At 42.7% G+C, this 13832-nt stretch overlaps 1 protein-coding gene across 1 annotated transcript in view; it reads left to right on the top strand.

Moving 5' to 3' along the window:
- Window positions 1-13832, top strand: part of SH3BP5 (SH3-domain binding protein 5 (BTK-associated)) — a 51511-nt gene that overhangs the window by 22937 nt on the left and 14742 nt on the right. The window contains exon 3 of the mRNA XM_009581115.1: window positions 8252-8416. Coding sequence (XP_009579410.1) covers window positions 8393-8416 — 24 coding nt within the window. The 5' untranslated portion in view covers window positions 8252-8392. The remainder of the gene's footprint in view (window positions 1-8251; window positions 8417-13832) is intronic.

Genomic DNA, 13832 nt, shown 5'->3' on the forward strand with positions numbered 1-13832 from the left:
GAGACTATATTTTCTGTCAGTAATGCAAACAATCATCACAGATTAATATATAGCTCTCAAAAAGCCTCACAGATCTGCCAAAATGAGATCACTCCCAAGGCTTTGGATTTTGTAAGTTGTTTATAAACATCTGTACATGGCCTATAGCAAGAAGGGGTTTCTGTTTTTTATTACTTCTCAGTTCTGGTTTGGCTTGGAGTTTTTAGTCTGTAGGGAGAGGGGAAAGGAAGGTCATGGTCCTTAAAAAAAAAGCAAACAAAACCCCCACCCCACAACTGCATCACTACTCTGATTATTCAAGAAAATAAATGCCTGGGTCTGAGAATCTAGGAGAACAGTCAGCATCACTGCAAATTTTTTGCAACTGTGTTCTTTGTTTTTTGATAAACTGTAAGAAAAAATGGTGATATTTGATAGAAATGCTGGTTGTACAGGACCTCTGGAGGTTATCTAATCTCCTGCTCAAAGTAGAACTATAACCATGCTGTATTGCATCAACCATGGCTTTGCCGAGTCTTGAAAACCTTCAGAGATGGAGATTTATAACTTCTCTGGGTAACCTGTCTGAGGGTCACACTGCCCTCCTGGTAGGACAGATTTTTTTAATGTGCAACCTGAACTTCCAAGCTGCTGTCTGTGGCTGTTGCTCCATGTTACACCATCCAATACTGCTGAGAAACATTCGTTCAACTCTGTCATTTTTGCAACTCCCCTTCAAATTTTAGCTGGCAGCTAATTAGATTACTCCTTAGTTTCCTCCTTGCTAGACTAAAAGAGCCCACATCCCTCAGCACTCCTTGTAGGAGTCATTGTAGCCCTCTGGACCCTGTCTTGACATCCCTCTTGAACTGGGGAGCCTGGATGTAGTAGTCAGTGCGCAACCTCACCAGCATGGAAGTGGGAGGAATGATAGCTTCCCATGACTGGCCAGCCGTGGCCCTCTTAGTGTAGCCTAGGACAAGTAAGTTTGCCTTACTGGCAACGAGAGTGCACTTTTTCAGCCTGGCACCCGTTGTAACACACAGGTCTTTTTTGGCAGGGCTGAACTTCCTATCTCTGCTGATCATGGGATTATACCACCCCAGGTGCAGGGCTCCACACTTCTTGTTGAACCTTGTGAGGTTTCTCTTGGCACAGGGCTCCACACTTCTCCTTGTTGAACCTTGTGAGGTTTCTCTTGGCCCAGTTGAGTTTTACAAGATCCATCTGGGTTGAGGTTCTGCCATTTGCCTTTTCAACCACCTCCTCTAACTTAGTATCATCCGCAGATTTGCTGGGGGTGCAGCTGTGCCGGTATCAAGATTCTTGTTAGGATGTTGAGCATTACCGGCCCTTGTGTTGATGTTCTGGGCTGCTCTTCTTGTTACTGGCTGCCAGCTGTATTGAAACAGGTTAAGAAAAACGAGCCAAAATAGCAGCACTCAGCAGTTACTGTGAATGCCATAGCAAGTGCTTACTGCCTTCACCTTTTAGGCTTCTGAATTACTGAGCCCACTGCAGTGGTGGGCAAGATAGGTATGCTGTGGTCAAGCAGCGGTGATCCTGCTGTCCTCATCCCTGCCAGAAGCTTGTGCAGGATGCTGCAGTGCAGTCACCACAATCAGAGTGATTCCTGAGGGCAGGCAGTGCTACAGCAACTCTGGTGGGCGACTGGTGGAGGAAAGTTCCTGTTTTAAACACGTTCCCTGTTGTACTTTGCACAGCAAATTAACCGTGGGATGTTGTTAAATGAATGAGAGGGGGCCAGAATGGAAACATCTGAAACTTGCTTCCTTCTGAACAGTGTGACTGGAAACCAGTTAATCATTATCTGTTTGGTAGTGAGCAAGTAAGTGTTCGCTGGTAGCAATTAAACTATTGTTTTAAAGATTAATGAGTGGGAGAGACATTGGTTTCACATTAACAAACAAGCGCTTTTTAGAGCAAAGGCCTTGGGCCAGCACATGATGTGCCGGTGCCTTGTTCTTAGCAGCAGCTGTGTGTTCCCTTCACGCTCCAGCTTACAGCGATTTTTGTAGAGATTGTTCATGCCTTCTATTGGCAATAGCGCAGAGATGCTGAAAGAAAGTGGGTGTCAAGACCTTGGCAGCATGCTATGAGATAGGTTCACCTGGCTAAATGAGAAACCAATCTTTAAAATATTTGAGAATAACTGATCTTTGCTGGCTGTCATTTCTAATGGGAAATTTGCTGGTTGTGTTAGTGATGCCCTTTTCATGAATTTACCAGCACTTGTGGTCTGGTCCTCTGGTGAGGGAGGCTGACTAAAGGGAGAAATTCTGTAGCAGGCTTAGCCCCACAAAATGTACCCTCTGCATCTATTTCTGTCAACCTGGCTTGGCCGTTAGCTGCATGCACATGTGCTTATGGGTCAGAGGCTGGGCAGTGTCTACCAGGGTGCCTTAGATGTCAGCTAACCTCAGAGGAATGCTATAGCTGCGTTGCACCGTGTTTTGGTGTCTGTGATATTGTGCAGTCCCGTATAACTACGTAAACAAAACCAAAAACTGGAGATTAGATGAAATGAGGAAGTGGAGTATATGTCTTGGTCGATGGTAACGCAGAAGATTCAAGCTATGTGCGGTAGGGTGCGAAAAATCCTCTCTTAGGTCAGCTGGGCAAGGGCTCTGACTACAAAGGGGGATTGGGACAATAAAAGCTATGTGGACTAAACAGAAAATTGTATTTCATAATTAAAGAGTACAGGGTTTTTTTTGAAAGTGGACAAGCAGATGTGTCTGTGCTGGCCTGAAAATCTGTCTGTATGCTGCTGCCAGTTCCAGAAGAATGACTGCATTTTAAAAAGTGCCTGGTTTTGTTCTCTTCTATTAGCTTGCCATGGCCTAGCTTTTTTGTTTTTGTCACTATCTTTAGCTAACAACATAATCCAGCTGTTGTGCATGGTTCCCTTCTGTGCAAGGCCCTGTGTAGACTAAGCACAAGATTGCCCATGAGGGTGCAGCTTTTATCCCCCCAAAAGGGATTTGTCAGGACTGAGCTCCTTTCAGCAATACGTTAATAGCTTGCAATTACGAACCCTGTCAGCACCCCTTTAATTTTACGTCATTGTTTATTTTAAAAGTTGACATTTTTTATATTGCAGTGCTCCATTTGCTTCTGCAAGTGCTGCTACTGCGTGTCACCTCTGAGTCTTTGGGAGCTGGCTGGGAAGTTTGGGGCAGTGCGTGTTGGAGCCAGGGTCATCAGTGACAGATGAACTGGTGAGAGGAGATCATCTGTGCGGAAGAGCACAGAGTGGATAGTGGCAAAGAGAAAGCTCTCAGCCATGAGGAGAGGCAGAGAAGAGGAGGCTGAGTGGGCAGAGCAGGACTCTTGGGAGCGCTGCTTGTTGTAGGGAAGAGATTTACTGTTGTGGGACGCTTGTTTGTAGCAGGTTGCTTGTAGAGTACTGAGTTGCAGAGGAGGGATGAACGCAACGGCAGAAAGAGTTGGCACTCTGTGCGGATGGTGTGTGACAGAGACTGCTCTAACAGTCTCCTTAGCTGAGATCTCTGTGGCTGCTTAATTGCATTTCTCAAGGGGTCCCATTTTGTATTTTATGCTAATAGGGGAAGGGTCTGCAGCGGTTGAGTTTCCTGGCAGAAAGCACTGATGATGAGGCACAACGAGCTCCCCGGTCACTGTGGCAGTGGGAGCTGGGGCACAGGTTCCCCAGTTCCTAAGGTGTGAAAGCTTTCTTGTTTTCAGTAAGGGGTTTCACTGGCCTAGCTCCTTCTGACTTTTTTGAAAGAGATGCTCACTTTTATATTGGGTAGACTCCATCAAGCACCAGCTATATGAGTGACAGGCAGAAAGTTGACATCCCGCTTGCCTCCAACCTCCCTCAGAGATTTTTGTCCTCATCCCTAGTACATTTTCCCTCATGTTACCCCAGGGCTAAACCTCTCTCAACTCGAACACCAGTTTGTGCTTGAAAGCAAAATAACCTAGTTTTCAGCCATTCATTTGAATTTTGAATTCTGGTCTTTTGAGAGAAACAGCCACTGTCTAAAATGATGATGTTCATACGCAATGTCAGGAGGTTGGATGGAGACATGAGTTCCCGTTGTTCTCTATGGTTTTAAAAACACATGAAGAACACAGCTACTCTCTCTTCCATCAAACTGAGTGACCTGCAGGGAGAGACTGAGAGCGTGAGAGCAATCTGTCAGTGATGGTGCAGAACAAGCTGGAGGGAGTTTTAAATGAGGGCTAATTATTGAGTAACTGTACTAACTAAAAAGTGTTTGAGTATCCTTTTTCACACTGGCAAAACCACAAACCTGTTGATGTTTCTCTAATGACTAATGTATCATTCTTTACCCTAGCATTTGGCTTTTTTGTTTCCCAGGCTTTCACTAAGTTGCTTAAAACAAAAGGCTGTAGTCTGACTTCAGATAACTGTTGAAGCTAAATTGCTATTTGGACTAGCTTAAACAAAAAAGCATTTTGTGTTCCAAAACAGTGTTTCCAAACTGCCATTGCAGAGTAGCATTCAACAAATACAGCTGGGAGAGAGTATTTAAGTACGGTTTTGTTTCAGTTTTCCATTTGCCCACGCAGTTATGGGGCATGAAGCTGAATGTGGCCAGAGTTATGGGCCTGCCTGTTAACAGCTTCAGTTCTCAATGTCCTACAGGTCCAGGTGCAAGTAGAAATCTAGCTGAATTGTAAATCTAGCTTCTGGTTTTCTTATCATAAAGAATATTTTCCTGCTGTGCAGCCAATTGTGCTTTAGAGGCTTCATCAGAAGAGCTACTAGTACTGCAAGCTACCGCTAAATGTTGTTTTCCGTGGGGGTTTAGTAACTCAGCTCCTAATGCTCTGCAGACTTTTTGCTGGCTTAAATGTGTTGATCCCTGAACTGGGTATCTGTGCCAACAGAAACTTTCAAGTGCTGATGCAGTTACGGTGAGAAAACTGTGTACTTCTGTGCTCGCATTGCCCCTGGGATCTGGTTTTACTAGAGTTTCGAAAGCAGTTACTTGCTGGTGCGGTTCTGCCTGTGCTAGGAATGGGTCGCCAGTCTGTTTTCCTGTGTTTGTCAGTTGTTTCTTGCGCGGGCAGCCCCGCTCCTGCAGCGGGGCAGCCATGGAGCTGAAGCCTTCACTGGAGCTAGGCTTTGATGGCCTTATTGCCTGGAAGTTATTGGGACCTGGCTCCCTCTCGTAGGGTCTTCCATGAAAATCAGTCCTGCTCTTCCTCCCGACATCCTCAGCACTGTTCTGCAGTACTTGGTGCAGGCTCTTACTGGAGTCTTGCATTTTATTTCACTCTTTAAAATCCCATCTCAAACTATTTTTGTGGAAAACTTTTGGCCTTTATTTGCATTTGATCCCTTTACTAGTGCCAGTCAAACTTACTGGAAGAAAAAAAAAAGTTGTGAATTTTCGGAGAAGTCAGCAGAGGATATTTTGGGGACTAAGATTCAGGCTTCTTCCTGTGTCCTTTGTTGGAAGGTTAGGTTGAGCCTTTTTTAAGATCCTCAGATGGCTTTCCTGTGCTTGGCGGGTACCGTGGTTTAGGTTAGTTAGTGGCTAAATTAAAATATTCTTTAGTCAGGCTTATTCTGAATTTATAAAATGTGTTAATACATTTGAAACAGGCAGCTGGTGACTGAGGTGGTAAGGAGATGTAATGAGTGGGGTTTTTCTTACACTTTAAGAGGCCGTATTAACGATGAATTTACACCAGGATGCTGTTCATCCACTAATATTGGCCCAAAGCTCTGTGCTGCTTTGGGATGTGCGATCCTGCATGGAAATTAACACTTTAATGCCCTGGCTCTTCACGAAGGCTTTAGGCAGGGTGGTGTGGTGTAAGCTGCCTGAAAGCAGCAAAGGGCATGGTTAGATGAATTTCTCTTCTGCGGAAAACACCAGCAGCCACTTCAGAAGGAAGTGCATCAAGGACCTTGGTTGGAAGGAAATTACTGCACTGATTGTGATGACTTGGATTTCCCTCTCCAGCTAGTCACTGAAGGACCTCTGACACATAACTCCTATTTTTCCACGGTCACTTTGGGGTGAAGTGGATGGGGGGAGGAAGTAAGAAGAGCTTGCTGCTATTTCAGGACATTGTGAGGGAAACTTAGTGTGCTTTATTTCCTTTTGAGAGTTGTGTTTAAATTAGGAGTCCGTCTCCCCTGCCACGGGGCAGGGAGGGAAGGGTTTTTTCCATTACCTTTACAAATCACTGTGGTGTCTCAAGTGTGAAAGTATGTGATGCAGCTGGTATTGAGGAGGTGTAGCCAGCTGTTTGCTGGAGAAATGCAGCATTGTTCTACTTATTTCCCATTTTGTATCAGGAACTTTTAGCCACTTCCCAAATGACCACCGTTTCCTCACACTAGAACCTCTCCTTTTTTCATAAGACTTCATTTTCCTCAATTTAATATTCTGTATCTGAGAGTCCTTTCCCCTGTTTCAGCCTCAGACTCCTTCTCTGTATATCATAACATGTAAAGTTTTATTCACTATTTTGTTCTGTCAGTCATGTCTGGTCAAAGACATTTCCCATATGTATAAACTGGGTAATTCCCATTTATTTAAAAAAAAAAAAAAAATCATTGAAGTGTAAACAAAAACTGTCTTCACAGTGCTGGATGTTCAATTAATTCAAAGCTTACATTTGAAGGGTGGTGTTTTCAGTGCAAAACAGCTCAAAAATACTACTTTAAATAGAAATTTATGAAATATATAATGTACAAAAGTTCAGGTAAAGATTTTACTTTTGAACTAAAAAAGGTATTTGTGCGTCAACCTCAAAAGGGCTCTAGAGCAGTAAAGTGCTGATATAGTTAAGAGACAGCAAATGAACACAAAAGCTTCAGAAATTAAAAATCTCTGATGAAGGAAAACAATGTGAAAGCCGCATGTTTGAAAGCCTGAATGTTAAAATTGCTAGTCATTCAGTGATATCTATAAAAAGAGAGGACATCTCTATCTTATTAAAAAAACAAAACCAACAACCAACCAACCAAAACCCAGCCAACACCAGCAATTTGTTTACGGATAGTCTTAGTCTGTTCAATGTAGTATCACCTGTTTTGAACATTTAAGACTCGTCATTGGTACTAAAGTGCAATGCTGCAGACTGTGAACTCTGTGACGACTTTTGTCACCACAGTACTACTGAAACCTGCAGTGTGGCTGGCATTATTTCTGCTTTATTGGCTGCTCTCCCTTTTTGGGCTGAATAGGCAAGGGCTTGCTGCTGCGTTAGGGACCCTGGAGGGCTGACGCTCAGCTGTCAAAAATGGAGGTGACTCCAGCCTGCAAGATGGGATGTGAGCATTTTACTTGAGGACTGTTCAGAGTGGGATTTGGATATCATGAGAGCCTTACTAAAACCTTCAGGAGAGATGAAGGTGGTCTGTAAATGCAATGTCTTGGAGAATTTTTTTTGGTCCAGAATAAAAGAGATCACAGCTCATTGATTCTAAGCTGTGCTTGCTTTGCTGGGAAGGTCATATGTTGTTTTGGAGGAGTCTTTGCTCTCACAGCAAGAACCATATAGTTCACCAGAAGACGTGTGTTCTCCCCTGCTTCCGCGCAGGCACTTGAAAGTGCTTCCTTCAAGCTCAAACTTTGTGTTATTTTGCTGAAAAGAAGCAGCAGTTTCCAACGGACATAGCAGGGCCTTTATCTGTGTTTTACATGCATTGCAAATTCCCTTGGTTACCTTAGCGTCTGTGTGCTGGCTACTTGCTGTACCAGTTGAGTCCCAGCGATAGCAAAGTAGAAGAACGTCCAAAGAATTAGCAGCCACCTTCTCGGAAAACTTGTTTATGCTTTATAGCAACGTAATACTCCCAAAACATTTCCTCAGTGTGATTAATGGTGCACCAGATAAAAATCCACCCTGACTAAATTCAGGGAGTGCCATTCTCAATGTATTCTTGACATGCTACAAGTTTGCTATTGCGTTTTCTTTTGTTTTGTTTCTCAATGATTAAACCTACATCATAAGGTATTTATCTCTCAGCCAGGTGCTTATTTGTAGGCCATCAGCTGTGCGTTTTTTTTACTATGAACACCATGAGACAGTTCTTTGCAAATTACCTGTTTGGGTGGGAACTGCTGTCTTAGCAGTGCTTAGTCCAGTGAGGAAATATGTATCACTTCCAAGTAAAAGGCTGGGAAACAGTAATGCTGGTGTGGTGTTTTAAAGTAGCGGGATTAGTGTGGTAGATCTTCTAAACATGACTGTGAATGTTCCTTTGTCTCTGATCCCAACTTCTCTTTTTTAGGCACAGCTGGAAGCTCAGAGGGCGACTCAGGATTTTCAGAGGGCCACTGAAGTGCTGCGTGCTGCGAAAGAGACCATTTCGCTTGCTGAGCAGAGGCTACTGGAAGACGACAAACGTCAGTTTGACTCTGCTTGGCAAGAGATGCTCAACCATGCTACTCAGAGGGTAATAAAAACTTGCCTCAGCATCTGTCTTTTCCATATTTTGTGTTCTCCAGTGGTGTATGAACCTTAGTTTCTGAAAGACCAAATTTTTGTATTGGTCCAGATACATGACATGTAGGAAATGAAGCTACAGAAAATTATGAAGCCTAAAATTAAACGATTTGGGCCTTGGGACAACTGCAGTTCTCTATCTGGCTGTGCTAGTAGCTAGTGGAATAGCTCTCTAAAGAAAAAAAATTACCACCTATATAATAGGGATAAACAATGTCTTAAGGCATATCTGCATTTGGAGTTATGCCAGAATAAGTGCATGGGGATGGCTATTCCTGAATACACATGTTATGGAAACTCTTACTCTGGAAAAACAGGGACATGTTCCAATTTTAGTATAATCTGTTCTTAGTAAGGAGTAAGTTGAACAAGGCACTTCGCTTCGGAAACGTGTATTTGAATGTAGAATTACTCAAAAATGTGTGTTGCGTTTTAAGCTTGCACACTGCTCTATCCTGAATTAACTTTCAAATTTAGACAAGGTCTTACCTCCTTTGTGAAGTCTTTTTAAATCTACAGAAGAGAGGCGCTGTCTAACAATGAAAGGTGGTATTCATTTTAGTAAGAAGAATTTTTCTGTCATTTGCCGTATCTCTTTTTTTCCTGTCTATTTAAAAAAAAAAAAAAGGCAGAAAAGTTGTTTTTTTAACATGAAAGAACCAAAAATCGAAGTTAAAAGCCTTTGTTGTGTCAGAGTTCCCTTAATATGCCAGTGAAGCTGAACTTGCTATTCCAAGTATGCTAGCGTGTCATACAATGTTTGTATTGTCTTGCAGTCCTCAATGCAGTAGTTCTGTTCTGTTGCAGAAGCTCCTCAGTTATAAGAAAGCCTCTATTTCAGAGTGAATTGTAAAAACCAGCTGCCTGAAGAAGAAACAGGGAACAAAAAGGATGTTGGCTGTTTGTAGGGGAGAGATGTTAAAAAAGAGAAAACAAACTCCAGGGTATTGTTTGTGTTATTGTCCCTGTTATCATTAGGTATTTGCAGATCTGGTAACCTCTGTGTGTTTCTGAAGGGAGCCCCACCTTTGCAGTGCATGTGCGCCGGGACACCAGCAGCTGTCATTTTCCCTAGTTGCTATCCCTGTTCAATATGAGCAAAGCCCAGAAATGCATACACAATTTTTGATTCTCAGAATAGATAGGTGAGAAAACTGGAAACATCCAAGGAGTTGCTTAGAGCTCCTGACTGCTAAACTGCTGAGATCTGGTAGAGAGTGATAGCAACCCCATATCAGCCACCTCTCTAGCTGGCATAATGGAAATTTGTGTTGGGGTGGGCGAGGAAAGAAATGCTAGCAATTTTGAGAGTTCAGATGGATTCCTTTTTTCCTTGGATATTTCAAAGGGATCCCTGTGTCCTTCTACAACCCTTAATCCTTCCCTGACAGTCTGCAAGAGGAGTACACCTGAGATGGGCAAACCCAGTAATTTAGAGCAGAAGATGGCTGCTGACAGTGTTCGGTGGAGTCATGCTGGTGGTGTTGACACGTGTCATCACTGCATGCAGAATATCTGCTTGTCGGAGGACGGATTCAAACCATAATGTCTCTGGTGGTTACAGCTAAACAGTAAATAGGAACCTTAGGTTTCTTTACTGCAGTTATAAAATCTCCTAGGCACAGACTGGATTGTATAGAGCAGCTGATGGCTCCTTGAATGGAAAGCGTGTTACCCAACCCTTCCTGGTGCTTAAAATAGTCCAGGTAAGCTCAGTTCCCAGAAAGCACCTATCTGCACCTTTCCAGGGTACAGCAGATTTTGAAAGAGTTACATGGAAGTTTGTCTTGTGATTTTTCATTGGCCTTACTGGAGGTCTTAAGGCCAGGACCAGAGCCAAGAAGAGTGAAAATGCTGTTGGAAATCCTGACTGAACAGACCCAGCATTAGTTTGTTTGGAGTGCTTGACTGAGTTTTATAACTTCTTTAGGAGCAGAGTGAATACTTCCTTGGCTTCAGTGCATGCAATTAGTGAAGTGCTTAGCGTTCAGTGAGGTAAACAGAATAATTGGGGTCTCAAGGAGCAGAAAACATCATCATTGCCTACCAAGCTGTGAATGAAAACAGGTTGGAGGATGAGATCTACTAGAACAAAAGTTCTCCTTGACTGCCACAGTGTTGCTGTTAACTCAGATCATTAACTATTAATTACATTAGAAATTACTAATGGAAAAAAAACTGTTTCTGAGGGTGAAGGCAGAAATAGAATTCCTCTACTTCCACATATAAAATCACTCTTGGAGAAAGTTTTTGCACTCTAGTTGTTTGGATTTGCTAGCTTTTTGGCATGTATTTATACGGTTGTACTGGGTGGAGAATAATCTTGCACTGGGCCTTGTACAGTAGTGAATCAAGTGCAGAAAAGCACCTCTGCCAAATGTTAGAAGTAGGCTACTAACTCATTTGTTTCTCTGTTGAAATGTCAGGCAAGAGTGAAGTGTTTTTGTTTGCTATTCTTAGGCATAGGTGGCAGGCTTTATTGAATTAATCTGAAATTTGGAACAAAACCTGAGCCCTGTAGCAGCTTAGTAGCTGACAATGCAAACAGAGAGCATAAAGGAAAAGGGTAGGCAAGAGAACAAATGAGACACTTATTTTTAATACAGGCATGTATGGAAATACTGCCAGGTTACTTCTGCACTTGACCCAATGGATGTGGACAAAGACTTGGGTTCCAGAGTATCAAACAGGAAATGTTGTTTGCAGACCCTCACTGGGAGGAAATGGAGATAAGGGTTGCATGTTGTAATTGCTTTTTGATTTCTTCATAGACTGAAAAGCTATTAACACTATTTTTAATGTGACAGTCTAACGGGTTACTGTAAACAAGGCTTTTGTAGCCACTGATGTAGAAAATCATATGATTAAACTGATGAGAAATGGGAGAGTTACTGAAATTTTGCTTATCCTGGGTGGGCTGGAAGCATAACACGTGGAAGATGTTTTTATTCGCGGAGCAGACAGGACCAGCATGAATAGGTACAGGGAGTACAGGCTGTCACTCGGCAATTTTTTCACCTTGCAGTTTGAGCTATGTTTCCAAAGGAAGCTGGGTGCCTAAATAGGAGCTGGATGCCTGCCGCCTGCCTGGGAAGGTGCAACTAATCCCTGTAAATGTCTGTGCTTGAGCTGTGTGTTGACCACGGTGAAGCACAGGACTGTGATGCAATCCTGCAAGTCAGGCAGCTGCTTTACCTGCTTCTACTCTTAACTTGACCTGTATTTTGGGGTAAATTCCTGTGGTTTTTTTCTAAATGTCCATTTCTCCACAGATCTGAGGTAAGTGTAATGACACTTAGGCTGGGATTTAGCTCATCAGTTTCAGGTGTCTATAGAATATTACTTTGTACATCCCAGTTACTTGCCTAAACTTCCATTATAGTCAAAGGAGGTCTGATCAGTAAGTTGATGGTATCTGGAGAGCAATTCATGTGACCAGAAGGGCAAGTTCATTGTAAGATGAATTCTCTGTTGATTATAATGGAAATGTAGTCACCTAGCTTGCATATAGACAGGTTTGATGAGCTCTTGAGCTGCCTGGAGAAGAAAAGTTCTGTTCACTATTAGCCATTGGCTTACCAGATTTTTGGTAACTGCAGTTTGTCTTTAAAATTTGGAGAAAACAATGTTTTCGGGAAAACATGTGCTGCCTATCTGCTAGTACCTTGAATTATAATAGTTTGGGATGCAGAGAGCAGGGCTATAAAAGGGCCAAAGGATGGAGAATTTTGGAGGGATGAAGGAGAGGGATCTTCACTTTTATACTCCTGTTGAAAATCATTCATATATGCGTACAAAAGGAAAGTGCTGACAGATGTGTTACCTCAAGTTTGAGACAAGCTGGAGCAGAAAGGAAGATCTTCATGAATTTCAAGAGAAATTGCTAATTTCTAATTGCCGATGCAATCTGCAGTCTTAAAAAGGTTCTGCTTTTACAGTCTTTCCTGAGATATGTTCAGTTCATAAATTCTGGCAGGGAGAAGAAATGTTTTGGCTCTTGATCATGAGACATTTTAAAAAAGAAGGGATGGGGAGAGAGTGAAGAGGGAGGAGACATGCTCCCTCTTGGTTTAATTTGGCTTGTGAAGCTCCCTTTGATATTACACCGTCAAGTACCATCTGTCAGTGTAAAATGCGTGGGTGCTTTCGTGGTGTAGAGAGAAGAAAGACTTCTTGCAGATAGAAATACTTGGAGAAGAAAGGGGGAAAAGAAAAGTCTGTGAAAGAAACAACAAAAATATCCACATCCTTCCCTGCCCTAATCTCTCTGTCACTTCACCCTGGAAATGCAGGGGTTAAATGCAATCCCTTGTGTTGTTGATTCTGTCTTCCTGGTTTACTGATCTTGCATTGTCTCTTACCTCTTTTATTTCTAATTCTTCCCCTAGAAGAGCCATCAATTTAATTTTTTTGAGAAAGAAACAGTTGTCCAGAGTAATTCTCATTGGCTTAGATGGTCAGCTTTGCTTAATTTCACTGATAAATTTTTCTTTTGCATCTGTTGTTGTTACTGAAATTTTGCCTGGAGTCCAGCTTTGACTTCAGATCATGCAAATCTTTTGGGGGGAACAAAGCTACTTGTACAGGCTTATTCACTAGAAATATATACTCTACTCCGACCTTCCTTTCCCAGACATCTGGGTTGGAAATAGAAGGTAGGGAAGGAGAGAAGAGGACTTTACTGGTACCTGTGTTGGGGTTTTGTTTTTGTTTTCCCATAGTTGTATCTTGTAGCCTGTGCTACCTGGGAGAATGAGTTCTGCCTGGAATAGATGATCTAGTAATTAAGGACAGGTGTGGGCTACAGAAATGGCCAGTGAATGTGTGGGCATCCTAGAAGTTCACCCCCTCTGGATGTTTTTGTGGAAGCGTACGTCCCCTGCTCACCCCAAGGGTATGAATGGCAGCTACAACGTAAGGAGGAGAGGTGTGTCTTGAGCAGTCTTAATTTGAAGAGGTGTCATCCTCACTTTTACCTCTGCCTTTTTCTAAGTGATGCTGTTGCATCTGTGATGGCTTAGGAGCATCAACAAGGCAAGGTTGCTGGTAGAAGCACAGTGACTTTTATTAGACAAAACAGCTTATTTGGTAACTGTGACCAAAAGCTTGTTTACAAGTCGATATAAGACTGCTTTTTCCCCAACCTTATTATTAGGTCTGATAAAAAGTACTTTCCCACACAAGCCTTTTCAGTGGTCTTCTAAGACCTTTTTAAAAGGTGAGGTGGTCTTACATTGGACCTCACAGATGTAGAGTTGGCAGCATGGTTTGCAGTCTGTTTCTGTCCACCTGCCCTGATAGACAGCTTCTCTATTTAAAGGCCGTGTGGCTTTTTTGGAGGGGTGGATGATCTTTTTGTTTCTTCT

This window comes from Fulmarus glacialis, unplaced genomic scaffold (genome assembly GCF_000690835.1).
Source record: "Fulmarus glacialis isolate BGI_N327 unplaced genomic scaffold, ASM69083v1 scaffold16227, whole genome shotgun sequence".
In the NCBI taxonomy this organism is placed as follows: Eukaryota; Metazoa; Chordata; class Aves; order Procellariiformes; family Procellariidae; genus Fulmarus; species Fulmarus glacialis.